Here is a 20,753-nt window from a genome sequence, read left to right on the forward strand (position 1 = left end):
GTTCGTCTTCGGCATAACATTCATTCATGTTCTATTTCAATACTTGTTCATGTCTAACATAATCATAATCATGCATGGTCATATTCGTTAAGTCATTATGTTAGCGTGAATCAAACAACATTATCTTGGTTCGTTATACGGAGAGCCCCGGGTGGAGTAACCCCGAGAACTATCCCATACATGACCGATGTACGTACATCGGACTCCCTCGGTGTCGTGCGGGTCCCTTACGGCTTGAATCGTTCCCCTTAGGTCGAGAACCCCTTGTATCCCCCTAACGTGGATATCAAGGGACACGAACACCTACATCTTGTATTATCATGTTCATATGCATACATATTCATACTTGTTCATAAGCGTAGAAATTATTCTTCGCAACATATCATACATAAGTGTTCATAAAATACTTGATACATTCCTATTCATATCTCTAGTAATGCTTCACCTAGAGTTCTTGATAACTATTGAGATTAAGGGTTTCATATAGGAGATAATCTCTATCCTAGGGTTTCACCCCATTGTTTAAAGTTTGTAAGCTCCTTGTATCTTCCCATTTCTCTACATACAAAAGTTATTGATGTTAGGGTTCCATGTTTCTTGTTCAAGCAAGGAGGAAATTCTTTGATTGTTTAAAGAAGTTTAAGTGTAAAAACAAATGTTTGATGTTGCTCCATTAAGAACAAATCAAGTGGCTAAAGTAGAAGAGAAAAGGTTGTTTAGAAAATGTAGGAAAGGGCATGCTTCCAGCAAGCCACGCTAATAACGAAACTGGGAATTTGCTACGCCCCAGCCACGCTATTAGCGTACTTCTCTGCCAATTTCTGCAGATTTTCGCTAATAGCGTGGATTAAGCTATTAGCGTGGTTCATCAGTGCTTTCTGCAGAATTCGAAACTGTAATCCTCTTGCTTGAACCTGTCATCAGCCCTAACCATCCAGTGTTCATAACAGATAAGGGAATTGCAAGGCATCACATACAAAACACTTTAAACAAACATGTTTTCTTGTTCTAATCATAAAAGAAAACTTACATAAAACATCTAACTCAAATCAAGCATGGCTATCATAAACATACACCCCAATAGGATAGAAATCTATCTAAGAACTCACTTGAAGTGTTGAAGTTGGTTACAAGTCCTCCTACTTCAAAACCCTAAACCACTACTCTTGATTGAGAAGGTAAAAAGGTTGAAGATGCTTGCTCCTATACACCCATGATTCACTTGATCACTTGCTCTTAATATTTTGAACAACTTAAGCAAAAGATTGAGGGAATGGATCGGTTCCTAGAGAGAGAAGAGAGAGCAAGAAAAAGTTTGTAACCTAGAGAGAGAAACTTGAATGAAGAATGAAGATTTTGGACCAATTTCCTTTATATAGTCCTTAGACTCAATTGACCAATATACCCTTTCCTTAAACGTGTACATTGGTATCGTTATCAGATATTACGTTAGTTCCTAATACGCGGGATATTACATTCTACCCCCTAAAAAAAAATTTCGTCCTCGAAATTTAGAATATACCTGAAAACAGATGCGGATACTGGTTAAGCATCTCTGATTCAAGTTCCCAGGGAGCTTCTCCGTCTGGCGACCCCTTCCAAACCACTTTCACTATAGGAATCTCCTTGTTCCTAAGAGACTTGACATCACGATCAACTATTCTTTCTGGTTCCGGCTGGAACGTCAAATCTGATCTTAACTCAATAGAGTCTAATTCAATTGGTTGAAAAGGATCCGGAATAAACTTCTTCAATTGAGATACATGAAACACATCATGCAACCCCGACATAGCTGGAGGTAAAGCTAACTGGTAAGCTACTGGTCCAATACGTTTGAGTATCATAAACGGTCCTATATACCTAGGACACAACTTCTTGGTTCTAAAAACACCTCTCAAGCCCAGCTTAGGTGTAACCTTCAAAAACACATGATCACCTTCTTCAAATTCTAAAGGTCTCCGTCTATTGTCCGCATAACTTTTCTAACGACTTTGAGCTATTCGCATCTTCTCTTGTATTGACTTAATCTTCAAAGTCGTTTCTTGAATGATCTCGGGTCCAATGATGCTCTTATCTCCAACCTCGGCCCAACACAACGGGGTTCTACATTTCCTACCATACAACACTTCATATGGTGCCATCCCAATACTTGAGTGATAGCTATTGTTGTAGGAAAATTCTATCAAAGGTAAGTGATGGTTCCAACTCCCTCCATCTTCCAAAACACAAGCACGTAACATATCTTCTAAAGTTTGGATAGTCCTCTCTGACTGTCCATCTATCTGCGAGTGATGCGACGTGCTCAACTTCAAACGAGTCCCTAAGGCCCTTTGAAAAGCCTTCCAAAAATGTGAAGTGAAGATAGGATCTTTGTCTAACACAATGCTCACCGGCACTCCATGTAACTTGACAATTTCTGAAATAAATAACTCGGCATACTGCGATGCTTTGTAGGTAGATTTAACTGGTAAGAAATGAGCTGACTTGGTTAATCTATCTACAATCACCCATATCGAATCATGACCTTTCTGAGTACGAGGTAATCCTCCGGCAAAGTCCATAGGAATGTGTTCCCATTTCCACTGAGGAATCTCTAATGATTGTAGCATACCAGCTGGTCTCTGATGTTCTATTTTGACTTGTTGACAAACACTACACCTCACTACAAATTCTGCAATATCCGTTTTCATGCCAGGCCACCAGTACTCCTTCCTCAAATCTTGATACATCTTGGTAGCACCAGGGTGAATTGAAAAACTACTCTTGTGTGCTTCCTTCAAAATTAATCTTTTAAGCTATTGGTCATTTGGAACACATAACCTTCCTTCAAACAACACTGCTCCATCTGAAGCCATAGAGAATTCTGGGTGAACACTTCTTTTCTGAAGTTCTGAGTCAACAATCTGAGCCTGAATGATTCTTGACCGCAAATCACATGAAACTTCCAACCTGTGCAACCAAATACCATCATCATCTTCTGTGACTCCAAGATTAAGGTCTCGAAACTTCTCATACATGTTACAAGTGTGCATCAACACTTCGGCTTGAGCTATGGCTTTACGACTCAAAGCATCCGCTACAACATTGGCCTTTCCCAGATGATATTTCAAATCAAAGTTGAAGTCTTTCAGATACTCCATCCAACGTCGTTGCCTCATGTTCAAATCCCTTTGATCAAACAAGTACTTTAGACTCTTGTGGTCACTAAACAACTCAAAATGTGCTCCGTACAAATGATGCCTCCATATCTTCAAAACAAAAATTATGGCTGCCAAATCTAAATCATGAGTAGGATAATTTTCTTCATGCGTTTTGAGTTGCCTAGATGCATAAGCTATCACATTATTTTCTTGCATAAGTACACCACCAAGTCCTTTAGACGATGAATCACAAAACACAACATACGTTTTCTCCGGGTCAGGTATGGTTAAGACTGGGGCTTGAGTCAACTTCTTCTTCAGAGTTCTAAAACTCTTCTCACATTCTTCATCCCACACGAATGGCACATCTTTCCTCATAAGTCGGGTTAAGGGTAGAGCAATCTGAGAAAACTTCATGATAAAACGTCGGTAATATCCGGCTAATCCCAAAAAGCTACGAACTTCCGAAACATTCTTTGGCCTTGTCCAATTTTGAACAGCTTCGACTTTTGACTGATCAACTGCCACTCCTCCTTGAGAAATTACATGACCAAGAAACTTGACCTCTGACAACCAAAACTCACACTTGCTAAACTTTGCATATAATTGTTTTTCCCGAAGAATTTCCAACACTATTCTTAAATGTTGTGCATGCTCTTGCGGATTCTTAGAATAAATCAATATGTCATCAATGAAAATAATGACAAATTGATCTAAATAAGGCTGAAAAATCCGATTCATGTAATCCATAAAAACTGCTGGGGCATTGGATACACCAAAAGGCATTACCAAAAATTCATAGTGTCCGTAACGCGTTCTAAAAGCCGTTTTGGACACATCTGAGGATTTGATACGAATCTGATGGTATCCTGACCTGAGATCAATTTTTGAGAACACAGATGCCCCCTTAAGTTGATCAAGTAAATCATCAATCCTTGGCAAAGGATACTTATTCTTGATAGTCACCTTGTTCAGCTGACAATAATCAATACACAGTCGCATGCTGCCATTTTTCTTCTTGACCAACAAAACCGATGCACCCCATGGAGACACACTAGGCCTGATGAAATGCTTCTGAATAAGCTCCTCCAACTGAGTCTTCAATTCCTTGAGTTCTAGGGGAGACATTCTGTAAGGTGCTACTGACACTGGTTCAGCTCCCGGAATCAAATCAATTGAAAACTCAATTTCTCTTTCCGGTGGCAAGTTAGTGATATCCGCAGGAAAAACATCCAGATACTCACTTACAATAGGAATATCACTTGGACTCAAATCAGACTCCGAAGTCACAGTAAGCACAACATAAAATCCCCTATCCTGAGCACAAATAAACTGAGCCATCTGATATGTGTGCTTAATCAATTCTGACAAGGCTACTCATTCCACCGTATTACTAGTTGGCATGTAAATACTCTTTTCTGCACACCCTATATACACATGATTGGCCGACAACCAGTCCATACCTAATATAACATCAAGTTGCTTCATCGGAAGACATACTAAATCTATATAGTACGTCTTACTAGATACGGTGATGGGACAATTTTCACAAACATAATTCGCTACAATACTTCCATTAGTGGTCGTGGTTACTTTCATAGGGGGATTTAATAATGAAACAGACAACTGAAGAGCTTCAACACATTGAAATGAAATGAAAGAACATGATGCACCACAATCAAATAAAACATTTACAGGATTCTGACCAAGAAAACACGTACCACCAATCAAGTCTTCATTTGCCCGCGCCTTCTTACTATCAAAAGAATACACTCTACCTTTACTCATAGTAGTACTCACTCCCTTGCCCTTATTTCCTCTTGTTGGACAATCAGCCACATAGTGCCCTGACTGACCGCATGCAAAACAATTACCAGAACCTGATCTACATTCTCCTTGATGTGCCTTGCCACATTTCCTGCAAGTTGGATAAGTTTTAGGTGGACCTGTGTACTTTCCTCTAGTTGGAGAACCCTTAGGTTTCAGCTTCTCATGATACTTGTCAACAAAGTTACCTCTGTTTCTTCCACTTGCCCCAGAACCTTCTCTAGCTGCCTTATCAAAGCCTCTTTCAGCCTCCAAGCTGTTATGCACCAACTCATCATAATCTGTTACCCTTTGCTGACTTACTACAGCATAAAGTTCTTCCCTCAAAGCATGCTTATATTGATTGACCTTCCACATCTCATTACCCGCATACTCATTGTGAGTAGAGTAATAAGATAATTCCTCAAACTTTTTCGTAAAATCTGTCACCGACATATGACCTTGCCTCAGATGGAGAAATTTTTACTCCTTCCTGACCTTGTATGACAAAGGAAGGTACTTCTCCCTCATCACTTGCTTGAAATTCTCCCAGTTCAACTCCAACCCATTATTCTCCATTCTACGCCGAGCAGTTTCCCACCAATCAAGCGCTGCACCTCGGAATTGATTTGTTGCAAAAACCACCTTATCTTCCTCGGTACAGTGAACCATCAGAAAAATCTTTTCCATCTGCTTGATCCACCTCTTAGCTTCAGGTGGCTCACCGCTACCATCGAACTCTGGGGGATGGTTCCGATTGAATTCTCGAAAGATTGGATTTCCCACAACTGGAGGTGGTCGAGGGGGCTGATGACAAACACCCCGACCTTGCTGCATATTCGCAGCCCACTGCTGCTGAGTCTGAGTGTTCTGCTGTATCTGCTGCTGCATCATATGCATCATCTGTTGGTTTTGTTGCATCAACTGTGCCCACATCTGAGCATCAGGATTAACATTCTCCTCCACATACGGATTACCTCTTGGCCGGCCTCGTCCCCTTCGGGCTCCAGACATTTTCGCTCTAACTGTCATATTTAAGTCAAAGTGATCAATTTTAACCAATATAACAACGAGAACAAATATCCTAAACACCAAAAAGAACGACTACTTGAATTGTATTATTAATGACCCAAGGCACAATCTGGATAGACATGCTCTGATACCAATTGTAACACCCATATTTGAAAATATCTAGAATATTCAAAGGAGTGCTAATATTGATATTGGATACATTAATTATACAATAATATTACAACGTCAAGTCTTGAGTCTAAATAGATCAACGTTCCAAAGTTCTTATGTTACATTATTGGACCAAGTATTGTCACAACGTAGTACAAGACAACATATATATAAAATATCACGACTCATAATGTAACATATGCATCCTTAATCTACACCATGATAGCTCCAAGCGAACACGATCATTCCACGACCTTTTCTTTACCCTTACCTTGTAATACTTGTGAACCTGAACAAATAAGGAGTTGGATGAGACATAATGCCTCAGTGAGTTCTTCCTAGCCCTAGGCTGGTGATAACCTTGGGGAAAACCTACGGTTACCACGTGTCTAGAATACAACCTGCCGGTTGATTATACGTGTGTGGGCATTCTTGTCTAGACGGATGTGCACACTAGAATCCGTCTTAGAATCTTCATATCATGTTATAGGCTTACTAATATCATACATGTCATGGCGGTGAAGGGATCCTAATACCGCTTTGCTAAGATACGTTAAGTGCACAGAAGCCTACACTTAATTCATGACACAACCTATACCGGACGAATAGGGAACCTAAGTTCGTCTTTGGCATAACATTCATTCATGTTCTATTCCAATACTTGTTCATGTCTAACATAATCATAATCATGCATGGTCATATTCGTTAAGTCATTATGTTAGCGTGAATCAAACAACATTATCTTGGTTCGTTTTACGGAGAGCCCCGGGTGGAGTAACCCCGAGAACTATCCCATACATGACCGATGTACATACATCGGACTCCCTCGGTGTCGTGCGGGTCCCCTTGTATCCCCCTAACGTGGATATCAAGGGACACGAACACCTACATCTTGTATTATCATGTTCATATGCATACATATTCATGCTTGTTCATAAGCGTAGAAATTATTCTTCGCAACATATCATACATAAGTGTTCATAAAATACTTGATACATTCTTATTCATATCTCTAGTAATGCTTCACCTAGAGTTCTTGATAACTATTGAGATTAAGGGTTTCATATAGGAGATAATCTCTATCCTATGGTTTCACCCCATTGTTTAAAGTTTGTAAGCTCCTTGTATCTTCCCATTTCTCTACATACAAAAGTTATTGATGTTAGGGTTCCATGTTTCTTGTTCAAGCAAGGAGGAAATTCTTTGATTGTTTAAAGAAGTTTAAGTGTAAAAACAAATGTTTGATGTTGCTCCATTAAGAACAAATCAAGTGGCTAAAGTAGAAGAGAAAATGTTGTTTAGAAAATGAAGGAAAGGGCATGCTTCCAGCAAGCCACGCTAATAGCGAAACTGGGAATTTGCTACGCCCCAGCCACGCTATTAGCGTACTTCTCTGCCAATTTCTGCAGATTTTCGCTAATAGCGTGGATTAAGCTATTAGCGTGGTTCATCAGTGCTTTCTGCAGAATTCGAAACTGTCATCCTCTTGCTTGAACCTGTCATCAGCCCTAACCATCCAGTGTTCATAACAGATAAGGGAATTGCAAGGCATCACATACAAAACACTTTAAACAAACATGTTTTCTTGTTCTAATCATAAAAGAAAACTTACATAAAACATCTAACTCAAATCAAGCATGGCTATCATAAACATACACCCCAATAGGATAGAAATCTATCTAAGAACTCACTTGAAGTGTTGAAGTTGGTTACAAGTCCTCCTACTTCAAAACCCTAAACCACTACTCTTGATTGAGAAGGTAAAAAGGTTGAAGATGCTTGCTCCTATACACCCATGATTCACTTGATCACTTGCTCTTAATATTTTGAACAACTTAAGCAAAAGATTGAGGGAATGGATCAGTTCCTAGAGAGAGAAGAGAGAGCAAGAAAAAGTTTGTAACCTAGAGAGAGAAACTTGAATGAAGAATGAAGATTTTGGACCAATTTCCTTTATATAGTCCTTAGACTCAATTGACCAATATACCCTTTCCTTAAACGTGTACATTGGTATCGTTCTCAGATATTACGTTAGTTCCTAATACGCGGGATATTACACTTAATGGTCAAGTTATCCCTTACTTTCTAATCATCTACTTGAATTACATGAGACAGGTCGTAAACATACTTCCGAAGTTATGACACTTGAAACACACTATGAAGATTCGACAACGACGGTGGTAACACAATTCGATAAGCCACTTCTCCTACCCTCTTTATAATCTGATACAAACCAATAAAACATGGTGTTAACTTCATAGACTTTAATGCACGACCAACACCAATAACTGGGTTAACTCTAAAAACGCATGATCTCCAACCTGAAATTCAATATCATTCCTTCGCTTATTATGATAACTCTTCTATCTACTCTGCGATGCTTTCATCTATTCCTGAATCATCTTAACCTTTTCTGTAGTCTGCTAAACAACTTTCGGTCCAATCATAGAATTTTCTCCCGACTCATACCAACACAACGGTGTTCTACATCTCGGTCCAATCATAGTACCAGTAGTGCTTGTTTTGCATGTTTGATGGAATAGGGTGAAAAATTGCACTGGAGATATATGAAGCTACAATGTGGAGTATGAAGATGTATCACTGAAGATATATGAATATGAAGCGTACCAGATTGCCAGCCGGGCTCGTACAATAGTACGAACTTATGGGACCCTTATTATCATTGCTTTATGAGTAAGTTCTATGAGATGGCGTCAATTATTGGTAGTGTACTTGCAGTGAGTACAATATAGAAAACTAGGGTTTAGTATCTGTTTAGGTCATGCCTCGAGAATTATCACAAAGTGGGTATTTATAGCCTTTTTGGGCTTTATCTTTTCATGACTTAGGCCTAGAGAATTTTACACTTGTGAATTGAGTGGTCAAGTTCCAGCTAGGGTTAGCAGCATTAGAGTTCTCACTCCATCTCATCTTCCCCATAGATGAGCATGAGTGCTAGTTCTTAGTGATTTAGAGTTAGGATTACTTAGATGTTGCTTCAAGCTCACCTTATTCCTTGTTTGATTGTAATTTGTTATTAACTCTATATTATCTATCAATTTAGCTTTTCATTTATGTTTTATTTCATCTTCATCTTTGTGGTTAAGCTCATCATGAGCTAAACCCCTTTTTGGCATTTAGACATGATGAGGTTATAATATTCTTCGCTTAAGATTTATAAAGCTATATTGTTTTTTTGGAAGGATAAAGCTATAGGTTATTGATTCTTTCAAACAAACTATTTTAACTCAAATTTTTGATGTTATAGTTTCCTGAAAAATGTTTGTTTTATATCACATTCAAATAAAATTTAGCAAATATTGTTACTACTGTAATTGAGTTATTAATAGTTTAATTGAATTTAAATAATTTTATTTTAATTAAAGATTTATAAAATATTATAGAAAAATACAAATTGTAATTACAATTTTATAAGTGAAAGGTATAATTGTAAGAGTGCAAAATTCAGCTCAAAATTCTCTATCCCGTTTATATATATTTTTAGACAAATGAAAATAAATATAAATTAATATTTAGGGATTAAAAATTAATTTAATGATACATTAAATTAACTCCCTAAAAAAACAATAAATTAATAAATTTAAATTTTAAAATACTTAAACATTAATTTATCTAAACTTTATTATGAATTAAAAATGTCTTTTATTGTCATTTTTCATTTATCAGTTAGTTGAACTGTTAATTTTACCAAACATTTTAAGTAGTTTATCAATCATCAGCCATAAAACTATCAGCTATAAACTATATGCTATCAACCATTAACTACAAGTTATCAGCCAAATTATCAATCATACATTATTTTTATCAATCAGAGCCTAAATAACTATACGAGTCTTGCATAAATTTAGTGAGATCGTTACTTTTTTAAAAAAAAAAACATTAAAAAACATGTGTTTTATTTATTTTTATTTTTTAAAAAACATGTGTTATAAAATAGCTTTCTAAGTCTTTATTTATGCATAAAAATTTGATACCATCAAATCAATCAAATCAAATCATAATAAAACTGGAAACTGAAAATATAAAATTTGCCAGAAGAAGCTGCTGTGTGCCAAAAGTGATAAGTGGTCCCATGACAGTTACCAGTTAGAGCTAGTTGGTTAGCAATACTACATTCTATAAAGACTATGGCATTTCTTTAATGGTCATGTAAGGTAATGCAAGTATAAATTAGAATTCTTTGTATTGAATGGAATGAAATGAAACAGTACTATAGAGCTTTCAAAGTGCAGAAAAATACTATGCTTGTTATGCAAACAAGTCCATTTTAGTATAATGATAAATTGCTTAAAAAAAGAGATAAACAAATACTGACAAGAAAATATCAGAAAGGAGAAGGGGAATGAACTAAAGATAGAGAGAGAGAGACGGGGGATCTTCGGTAATTTTCCAACAAGATTTCTGTTGGGATATTTCACACGTACTCCTTTACTTCAAGAATAGCCTAACACATTTGAAATAACTCGATGGTGTTGACTTGATACCTTGAAGTGTACTCCTCTTAAAATCATGTTCAATTTTCGCAGATGTCAATTTTAGTGGGTTAAATTCATACAGAGCTATGCTTTAGTTTTAAACCGACCCATAAGTGGACGGTAGAATTGAACATCTTAGATTAGACTGTTCACACCTTCAAAAAAAAAAAAATAGTCTGTTCATGGCTTGATACCAAATTTTTTCTTAGAAAGAAAACCCTAACCACTCCGTTTATGTTACATATCCCTCATGATTTATGTAGGGATATTTCACACGTATTCTTCTCTTTTGTTCCACCATTTGTGGATCATTAGCCATGTTTGCCCTACTTTCACTCATGACAGGTCACTTTAAAACTGAGTCCAAATTAGCTTTAAAACTGAGTCCAAATTGGTTTGGGACAACTACTTAGTTACAGCTAGAAAAACAAGTAATATCACTTGTTCTTACTCTTGATTTTGTTCTCCCTCAAAAAGGGTTAGCATGGAAGAGGGAAGGGTAGTGAGTGAGTTTACACAAGATGGAACTGTTGATCTTAAAGGGAAACCTATTCTCAAATCCAAAACTGGTTGTTGGAAAGCTTGTTCCTTCTTTGTTGGTATGTCATTCCCTCTTGCTCTCTCATCTATGGTCATTTTTGTTTGTTCAATTTTTTTTTTGTTGAAATAATGAATGCTGTTAAAAATGGTTTTTTAACAATGGAGTGATAAGATGAAAAAATAGTAGCCTGAGTTCAATCCTCCCCACTAAAGGAAGCCACCCCATACATACAAGAAACCACTACAATTTAAAACCTCAACTTACAATATGACAGGATACATTTTTATAAACTCTTGCTCTCATCATATCGTTTTGGTATTTCATTTGAATCGTGCACAATTTTTAAGAAAATGATTAGTATATGTCAAACTTTATGATCTCGTTCACAATAGTTTGAAATTAATGGATAAGTCAACAATACTTCGAATTAATGGAGGAGTCAATTCTTGATGTATAGGTAGGGCATGTAGGCACTGTTTGGTAAGGCCACATAACTAGCTTATAGCTTATAGCTTATAAGCTCGTTTGACAAAATAAGTTCTGTTTGGTAACATTTTTTACAACGAGCTTATAGCTTATTTCACGAATTTCCATGAGCTTATAAGCTATTTTTCAGAAGCTACTTCAAGTAGCGTTTGAGCTTATAGCTTATAGCGTCTCACTTTTAATTCCAGTTTTACCCTTATGTTTTTATTTAAAGTCCACTTTTATCCTTTTAACTCAAACTAAAATAGTTATGAAATAATTATCAGTTGCGCTTCCGTCTTTTTTTTCTTTTGAGAAAATGCCTTCCATAGTTTTTTTTTATAGAGTACGTTTCGATTTTTTTTTTCCTATAAGAATGTTACTTTCATTTTTTTTAAAGCTGAATATTACTTTCGTTGTTAAGTCTTATTACGTAACTTCCTTCAAAAAAAGTCTTATTACGTAACTATAACAATTCAGTATAATAAAATTATTCAAGATAATATTATGTAACTATGCATTGTTGGTAAATATTTAATAATACATATACATATAATAATAATAATAATAATAATAATAATAATAATAATAATAATAATAATAATAATAATAATAATAATAATAATAATAATAATAATAGTAATAATGAATTATAGTATGAATAAAAATGTCCTTTTATGTCATTTTACATCTAACAGCTAGTTGAACCGCTATTTTTACCAAACACTTCAATTAGCTTATCAGCTATCAGTCATCAGTCATCAGCTATAAGCTATCAGTTAAAAGCTATCAACTAGCTTATCAGCTAAAAGCTATCAGCTAGCTTATCAGCTATCCGCTAATTTTACCAAACAGAGCCGTAGTAGCTTTGCGTATAAAGAGATGCACTACCAAGAATGCGTTTCCAATTTTTCTTGATAAAAAAAAAAGTTAAATAAGTGTTTTTGGTCTCTGGATTTTTTTTTTTTTAAATTTTCGATTTATTGTCCCCCCAAATTCTTTTATCAAGTTTTTGTCCCTCAAATATTTTCCATCATCACTTTTGACTCATACTTTTAAACAAACCCAATGTCTATAACCATTGTTTTTCACATCTCTTTTCTTTAGCCATCCAGAACATCTCACTATGCAGTGAATAATTAAAGGTAATATTGATAACATAATTAATGTTATATTGAACTTTTAAAAGAAACAAAGGAATAGGTACACATTTTTTTTATTGCAATCACGACAATTAAGAAAGAATAAAGAGAGGCTGTAAGACCTAACTCAACAGACAATGTTAATATTTTTAACTCAACAGACAATGTTAATATTTTTTTTAGGAAGACAATGCTAATATTGTTAAGCTGAACATCTTTATCGAAATCTAGCCCAAAACCTCGCACTTGTGCGTGTGGTTTGCGGATGATGCTTGTCATTTCGTCTATTGACCCGAAAAAAAATAGAGTTTTAACTAGAAAATAATTTCTCTACTCGGCTATTTTCTTTATCTTGCTAGCTAGCCTACAAACAAGATAATCATAATTTCATAATATCCATGATTAAATGAATGTTTTCCATGACGTTTAGTTAACTTCATTGGAAGATCGATTTGCAACTGTACAAATTTAAATCATTTTTTTTCATTTTATGTAAAACATTGGATCACACATTGAATTATATGTTTTTGTTGATGAAATTACATTGAATTATATTGTTGACAATGATATGTATTTGTGATGCAGTGTATGAAGTATTTGAGAGAATGGCTTATTATGGGATATCATCAAATTTGATCTTATATTTGACAAATAAGCTTCATCAAGGAACTGTGACTTCTTCTACCAATGTCACCAATTGGGCTGGCACCATTTGGATCACTCCAATATTTGGTGCTTATGTTGCTGATGCCTACCTTGGCCGTTATTGGACTTTTGTCACTGCCTCTTTCATCTATCTATTGGTATATCTCAATTTATCACCAGCTTCATATCATTATAATTGTAAAATTTATAATTCTTCTTTGTCTCAAATTAATTGTTATATTAAAATATTAAAACTCGAGGTCGATTTTTAGAATAATAAGTTTTGGTCAGACTTTACTCTTCTGGCCAAACTTCATATTACTAAAACTTTTTCGCATAATAATCGGATGATTAACACACAAAAATATCAATAAAAGATCAAAAGAGAAATGTTAACTTATTCCTTGAAAGCACATGTTAATAAATCAAATATAGAGATATTTTTAATGTTGGATCAATGGTTCAAATGTGCAATTGGCAGGGTATGTGTATGCTTACACTATCAGTTTCCCTTCCAAGCCTAAAACCACCTGAGTGCCATGAAATGGATGTGACAAAATGCAAGAAAGCTTCCACATTACAGCTAGTAGTGTTCTATGGTGCACTCTACACTCTAGCAGTGGGAACAGGTGGAACAAAGGCTAACATTTCCACCATTGGTGCTGATCAATTTGATGAGTTTGACACAAAAGAGAAGAAATATAAACTCTCATTCTTCAATTGGTGGATGTTCAGCATCGTCTTTGGGACTCTTCTTGCAAATTCTGTCTTAGTCTACATACAAGATAATGTGGGTTGGACTCTTGGATATGCACTTCCAACTCTTGGACTTGGAATATCTGTCATAATATTTTTGGTAGGCACACCATTCTATAGACATAAATTACCTACAGGGAGTCCCTTCACTAAAATGGCTAAGGTCATTGTGGCTGCAATAAAGAAATGGAATGTGCATATTCCTAGTGATCCTAAAGAACTTTATGAGCTAGATTTGGAAGAGTATGCAAAGAAAGGAAATGTTAGAATTGATTCCACTCCCACATTGAGGTATAAGTTCCTTCAGTATTTTTCCTTAAATATGGATTTTTTTTGTTCGCAAATAAATATATTTATATGTCGTTTACCAGTTGATTGAGCTCAAATATTTAATGAGTTTTAGTTAAGGATGAAATCGTTCATGAAAACTCAAGTTTGAATCTTGACGGGAACAATCCTTAACTAGACTTTACATACTTCAGGACCAAACTCCAGATTACTAGAGTCCTCTTTCCCTAATGCCTCAAATTTGCAAGACTTATATTCACATTGTAATAATTTGAATTTTGGTGTAAAAAAATATATATATGCAGGTTCCTCAACAAGGCATGTGTCAAGACTAATTCAAGTACTAGTGCAGGGAAATTGTGCCCCATTACACATGTAGAGGAGACCAAACAAATGCTAAGAATGATCCCAATTTTGGCTACAACATTAATTCCTAGTACAATGGTTGCCCAAATAAATACACTATTTGTGAAGCAAGGAACAACACTTGATAGAGGAATTGGGAGTTTCCAAATTCCTTCCGCAAGTTTAGGTACATTTGTGACACTATCAATGCTCATAAGTGTTATACTTTATGACCGTTTCTTTGTCAAGATTATGCAAAGATGGACTAAGAACCCTAGAGGAATTACTCTCCTTCAAAGGATGGGCATAGGTATGATAATTCACATAATGATTATGGTAGTTGCATCTTTCACTGAAAGATATAGGCTTAGTGTAGCCAAAGAACATGGAGTAGTTGAAAATGGAGGATTAGTTCCATTGAGCATATTCATTTTGCTTCCACAATTTATACTTATGGGAACAGCTGAAGCATTCGTAGAGGTTGCTAAAATCGAGTTCTTTTATGACCAAGCTCCAGAAAGCATGAAGAGCCTTGGCACTTCTTATTCATTGACTAGCTTAGGCATTGGAAGTTTTATTAGTACTTTCCTTCTATCAACAGTTTCACACATCACTGAGGAACATGGTCACAAAGGGTGGATTTTGAATAACCTCAATGCTTCTCATCTTGATTACTACTATGCATTTTTGGCAATATTAAACATCTTGAACTTCATCTTCTTTTGTATTGTTACAAAGTTCTATGTATATAGAGCTGAAATTTCAGATTCCATAAAAGTGCTTGCAGTAGAATTGAAGGAGAAGACAAGTGTTGTGTCATACCAAGTGACTCGAAGAGATTAGTTTATTGGTTCTTGGGTAGTGTTGTAACATTAAATTAAATGTATAATAACATCCAAATGTATTTTTAAAATTAGTTATTGGATCCATCATTTTCTTTTGGGATTGCTGAGCATTGAGTAATTTTATTTCTTGACTTAACTTCTTTTGTGTTTAGAAACTACACCTAACCAAAGGAGAAAAAAGTTAATATTTGAAGTCTTATCATTAATCCTTATTTATTAATTTTGTTAGGTTTGCAGCAATTTAACCTAATATTTTCCCGCTCATTTGCTGTATTAGGTTAGCAGTAATTTAATCTAACAAATGCATCGCACCAATTTCATTCCAATCTTCTTGCCTTTTTTTTTTGTACACTTATTTAATATTAAAAAAATGCATCGCACCAATTTCATTCCTATCCTATTGGATATATCCTTATTCGTATGTCAATCCCTTTACAATAAACATGTGCGGAGCACGGGTCAAATATCTAGTACTAGCGAAAAGACGGGCACTCACGTGCCTGTCTTTCCGCTCTTTTTATTGCGCTAACGTTTAAAAATTATGAACAGTGTTTTTTTTATGAAATTTTGATTTTTATTAAAACTTAAAAAAATTTAAATGTTTGATGTTTTTAAGTTATAAAAAATCAAACTAACCAAGATTATCTATTTCAACGACACCGACAATTTTTTTTTTAAGAACGACACCGACAATAATACGATATAACAAAAAAAAATATAATCTAAATTCTTTTTTTAAAGACACCAACAACAATTTTATTATAGAAAAATTTGTTTGAGAGTATAATTGGAATGATGAAAAAGTAAGTATAAATATACCCATCTAGTTTGTTACACTTTTTAAATAATAAAGGAAAAAAACAAAAAATATATATTTATATCGTGTTTGTTACATTTGTTTTAATATTTAAATGTATTCTTATCTATTTGTTACATGTGCTATTTGTATTGAAAATTGAGGGTATTTTTGGAAGAAAAAAAAATCAAACCCAAAAGTGCTGAAAGGGGTAGTTTTCTTTATATATAGTATAGATAGATACAAGTAAATGTATAAATGAAAAGGTACTCCATCCCTTTCATACGACTTTGCAACAAAAAATCACGGAGGTTAAGAAAAATTGTTAGAGTTATAATTTTTTTTCAAATGTGTGAGGTTACTACTCCTCCGTCTCATTTTAATTGTGACGTTTGTATTTTTGGCTCTGTTACAAAATAATTTTCACTTTAGAATATGAATGTAACATTTATTATGTTTTTTCACTAATATACTCTTATCTATTGGATTATATTCCACTAATAAAGGTGTTATGTAAACGATAATCATTTTTCCATTGAAATCAATTCAACTAATGATTTTTTTAAAACCGCGTACAATTTAAACACGACAATTAAAATGAGACGAAGTGAGTACTAAATTACTCTTTGTTATTAAATGTTAATATTTCATATATCAAGACAAATTGATACTAGTAATAAGAGATAATTTTGAAAAAAGAGTAATAAATGCACCTTAAAATTTATACATAGTTTTATTTTTATGGATAAATTTTAACTTTTTTCGGAAAAGATCTTATAATCAGGAATGGATGAATAAATATCTAATGTTTTTGAGTCTTTTTTTTTTGAACAAACAAAAATGAGATATATTATAAACAAAGTTGGATTACCCTGCACAAGACATGCAAAAGGGAAACCAACCAAAAGTATATACAACAACCAGGTGCTGGTAAACTGAAAGCACCAGCAAAAATCTAAAGCAAGTTAGACAGAAACTCCCATAAACAGCAGGTGTTTCCACCAATGATGAAAACTATAGCTAAAGGTTGTCTATTTAGATTTCAGCCACTAGAAAGAGTTCAACTTAACCTTTTCAACTAAAATAGAAGAAGCTGAGACCGTATTTTGGAATACACGGTTGTTCCTTTCCTTCCAAATAGCCTAAACAGTAGAAAACCAAATAATTGTCAAGAAGGAGTGAGTGACTCTAGGCAGTCCTGCCATTTTAGTAAATTGAGTAAAATGATGTTGAATGCCACCTGAGGGAACCGAAGAAATACCCAACCAGTGCATCACATGACCCCAAAGAGAACTGAAAGTGTCACATCCTAAAAACAAATGAGTAGCAGATTTTGTTGCACCACAACCAGACACACAAACCGAATCTTGTAACTGGATGACACGCCGCTGCACCAAATTGTCTCTAGTAGGAAGTCTATTGCGAAGGAAGCGCCACACAAACAGAGATACCTTTGAAGGAATATGCTTATGCCAGACGTCATCAACTAAAGTCCTATCCACTTGATTACCATTGTTAGTGAGAAAGCGGTATGCTTCCCGCACCGTGTAACCATGAGAGGGATCTAGCAACCAACGCCAAGTATCATGAGCATTATCCTGCAAAACATCATTATGAAGTAACACATAACACTCCCTCACACTCTCCTCCTCCCAAGCCAGTAACCTGCGCCGCCACTCCCACCCCCTCCCAGTAACATGGGGATTCCCCTACCCATGTATCATGCCAAAATAGAGTATTCCTACCATCACCCACTACCCTTCGGATGTTCTCATCAAACCACCTCCCTACACCCTCCCCTAATCCCTCACGAATACTACACGCACCCTGCCACCACGAAGAACAATGGCTGCCCCCTCCTTCAACCGCCCCCTTCCTCACCATAACGGGCTTTCAGGACTCTATACCACAACCCCTCCTTATCAATCATCATCCTCCAACACCATTTACCCAACAAAGCAAGATTAAAAACTCCCACCCTCCTAACCCCCAAACCACCATCCTCCTTAGGAGTACAAATAGACTCCCATTTTATCCAGGCAATTTTCCTAATATCCTCACCCCCACCCCAGAAAAAAATTAAAAATAGATTCAATAGAAGAAATTATACCTGCAGGGGTTTTGAAAAAGGAAAGAAAGTAACCCGGATGGAGGACAGGACAGACTTCAGAAGAACCAGATGACCGCTAAAAGAAAGGAACTTATTGTTCCACGACGACAAGCGCAAGACAATGCGATCGACAACAGGTTTCCAAAAGCAAAGTTTCTTAGAGTCACCACCAACAGGCAAGCCCAAATAAACAAATGGTATAGTTCCTCTACGATTTAATTGCTATGTTAAAATGTTTATTTTAATTATTGTTTTTTATACGATTCCATTGCTATGTTAAAATGTCTATTTAAATTATTGTTTTTTTAACGATTCAATTGTTATGTGAAAATGTTTATTTTTTTAATTATTCAAATGTTTATATTTTTAACGGTTTGTTGTTTGTATTCTTTTTTGTATTTCAGTTTTGGAGGACGCATTGGGTGAAGCCTTCCTCGCATTGAAGGAAGCTTAAGGATGGCCAATTGACAGTCATGGGAGAGAGTGCAGATTGGTTCTTGGATAGAGTTAATGGATCCGGTTTTGCCCCGCTTCTTCAGACTAGGTTTGTTAGCATCAACAGGGCCCTCATCACCGCATTGGCAGAGAGGTGGCACGAGGAGATTATCAACTTTTTTTTCTTTTCAAAAGGTGTGTCTAGTGTAGACATGGACTTAAATATATTAAACTGAAAAGTGGGATACAAAGAGGGGGGCCAGACCTAACCCTTAAATGGAGACCAGCAGCTTCCATCTACTTGTTGGGGAGATGACCGTCACACTCAATGATATGACATGTCTTCTACACATCCCCATCGAAGGGAGGCTCATGGAGTACGGCGACTGCAGTTACGAACTAGGTATTGAGTTGATGACTACTCTGTTGCGTGTACCTAATGGCGAGGATGTTGTGGAGACAGACACATAGTGAGGTGGAGATGTGGCTATTCCTTGGTTGAAGAAGTTGTATGAGAGATACCTTAGTAGGTGTAATGAGTTGGAGGACCCGACTGATCCAGAGGTGGAGGTGGAGGTGGAGAGAGACCAGACTCAGGAGTATTGTTTGAGGGCTTTTTTGTTGTTCTTGGTCGGTGTCACCATTTTCACCAACAAGAGCAACAAACACATTAGTTTGATATGGATCGAAAGGATGAGGAATTTGTATAGGGTGCACGAATGGTCTTAGGGTGGGATGGCATTAGCTTATATCTACACCCAGCTTTCTGAAGCAACGGTCCCAACGATTGGCTCCATTGTCGGATACATGTCTCTACTTGAGGTAGTAATTTAATCTGTTGCATAACATATTATAAATGTGTTGATGTGATTGTGTTTATATATAGTTATGATGATGAAATATTTGTTTGTTTGTATTTGTAGGCATAAGCTCAGGAGATCTTCACCAAATTATATTCATGGCAACTGTAACGCCACACTAAACGTATCTAGAAAGTTTAGCATGTACATTATCTTTAGTACTGGATACATTAAAATTTACAACTTAAATACTTTGAATGAATAATTATATACAACAATACGCCTTCGTACAATCAATGATACAACATTATCTATCCAAACATAGTAAAACACTCTCAATCCATGAGATCATCCTGCAGCGGATACGAACGAGTCCTTGTTGATTATCCATTCAGCCATAAGCTTGCCACATCCTGCTAAACCAACCTACTGATCTGAAACAAAAAGGATTGGGATGAGACATAATGTCTCAGTGAGTTCTACCTAATCCTAGGCTATAGATAACCTCGGGGAAAACCGAGGGTCACCACGTGTCTACAATACAACCTATCGGTTGATTATACGTTTGTGGATCATGTTTACCTAGACGGTCGTGCATCCTAGATCCATCATAGGTTCTTCGTATCTTAGCTCATAAGTCTTGTCTTGTGCTCTACATGTCATGGCGGTCAAGGGAACCTAGGACTGCTATGTCGAGGTACGATAAACACATCATGACTTAAACAAAAGTCGTTCATGACATGTTCCTAAACTGGACGATAGGGGAGCTACTGAGATCATCGACAGTGTATCTTCATAATCTTATCTTGATGCATAAGCCTACACATATCTTATATCATATCATAAACGTAATCATATCATAAACATGCTCATTCATTATGTTAGGGGTTAGCGTTGAACAAACATAGTTATCTTGATTCATTTTACGGAGAGTATCGGGTGGAGTAACCCCGAGTACAAT

The 20,753-nt window shown here is 35.8% G+C and overlaps 4 protein-coding genes across 4 annotated transcripts; 1 reads left to right on the forward strand and 3 right to left on the reverse strand.

Moving 5' to 3' along the window:
- Window positions 1-855: 855 nt before the first annotated feature.
- LOC146953992 (uncharacterized) lies at window positions 856-2,729 on the reverse strand. The gene is made up of 3 exons (XM_085743370.1): window positions 2,391-2,729; window positions 1,523-1,916; window positions 856-914 (listed from the first exon to the last, which is right to left on the reverse strand). The coding sequence occupies exons 1-3, from the start codon at window positions 2,727-2,729 to the stop codon at window positions 856-858; spliced, it is 792 nt and encodes a 263-aa protein (XP_085599496.1).
- Window positions 2,730-4,517: 1,788 nt separating this feature from the next.
- On the reverse strand, window positions 4,518-5,402 carry LOC146953993 (uncharacterized). The gene is made up of 2 exons (XM_085743388.1): window positions 4,862-5,402; window positions 4,518-4,774 (listed from the first exon to the last, which is right to left on the reverse strand). The coding sequence occupies exons 1-2, from the start codon at window positions 5,400-5,402 to the stop codon at window positions 4,518-4,520; spliced, it is 798 nt and encodes a 265-aa protein (XP_085599514.1).
- A 5,645-nt stretch (window positions 5,403-11,047) lies between these two features.
- On the forward strand, window positions 11,048-15,751 carry LOC146953994 (protein NRT1/ PTR FAMILY 5.2-like). The gene is made up of 4 exons (XM_085713238.1): window positions 11,048-11,223; window positions 13,358-13,575; window positions 13,899-14,464; window positions 14,767-15,751. Exons 1-4 carry the CDS (start codon window positions 11,109-11,111, stop codon window positions 15,647-15,649), a joined length of 1,782 nt encoding a protein of 593 aa, XP_085569364.1. The 5' UTR covers window positions 11,048-11,108; the 3' UTR covers window positions 15,650-15,751.
- Window positions 15,752-17,589: 1,838 nt separating this feature from the next.
- Window positions 17,590-18,331, reverse strand: LOC146953995 (uncharacterized). The gene is made up of 2 exons (XM_085743399.1): window positions 18,161-18,331; window positions 17,590-18,045 (listed from the first exon to the last, which is right to left on the reverse strand). The coding sequence occupies exons 1-2, from the start codon at window positions 18,329-18,331 to the stop codon at window positions 17,590-17,592; spliced, it is 627 nt and encodes a 208-aa protein (XP_085599525.1).
- Window positions 18,332-20,753: the final 2,422 nt, after the last annotated feature.

This window comes from Medicago sativa, chromosome 1 (assembly GCF_051527215.1).
Source record: "Medicago sativa cultivar Bolivia chromosome 1, Bolivia_mono, whole genome shotgun sequence".
NCBI lineage: Eukaryota > Viridiplantae > Streptophyta > Magnoliopsida > Fabales > Fabaceae > Medicago > Medicago sativa.

Excerpts from the sequence above, each read along its gene's own strand:
- LOC146953992 (XM_085743370.1), bottom strand. The coding sequence starts at position 2,729 with ATGTATCAAGATTTGAGGAAGGAGTACTGGTGGCCTGGCATGAAAACG. Across the intron at positions 1,917-2,390 it reads TCAAGTTACATGGAGTGCCG|GTTACACCTAAGCTGGGCTT; the intron begins GTGAGCATTGTG and ends GTGTTTTTGAAG. Across the intron at positions 915-1,522 it reads GTATCCGCATCTGTTTTCAG|GTTCAAGCAAGAGGATTACA; the intron begins GTATATTCTAAA and ends GGCTGATGACAG.
- LOC146953993 (XM_085743388.1), bottom strand. The coding sequence starts at position 5,402 with ATGTCGGTGACAGATTTTACGAAAAAGTTTGAGGAATTATCTTATTAC. Across the intron at positions 4,775-4,861 it reads AAATGAAGACTTGATTGGTG|CTCTTCAGTTGTCTGTTTCA; the intron begins GTACGTGTTTTC and ends AATGTGTTGAAG.
- LOC146953994 (XM_085713238.1), top strand. The coding sequence starts at position 11,109 with ATGGAAGAGGGAAGGGTAGTGAGTGAGTTTACACAAGATGGAACTGTT. Across the intron at positions 11,224-13,357 it reads AGCTTGTTCCTTCTTTGTTG|TGTATGAAGTATTTGAGAGA; the intron begins GTATGTCATTCC and ends TTTGTGATGCAG. Across the intron at positions 14,465-14,766 it reads GATTCCACTCCCACATTGAG|GTTCCTCAACAAGGCATGTG; the intron begins GTATAAGTTCCT and ends ATATATATGCAG.
- LOC146953995 (XM_085743399.1), bottom strand. The coding sequence starts at position 18,331 with ATGGTGAGGAAGGGGGCGGTTGAAGGAGGGGGCAGCCATTGTTCTTCG. Across the intron at positions 18,046-18,160 it reads TATTTTGGCATGATACATGG|GATAATGCTCATGATACTTG; the intron begins GTAGGGGAATCC and ends GATGTTTTGCAG.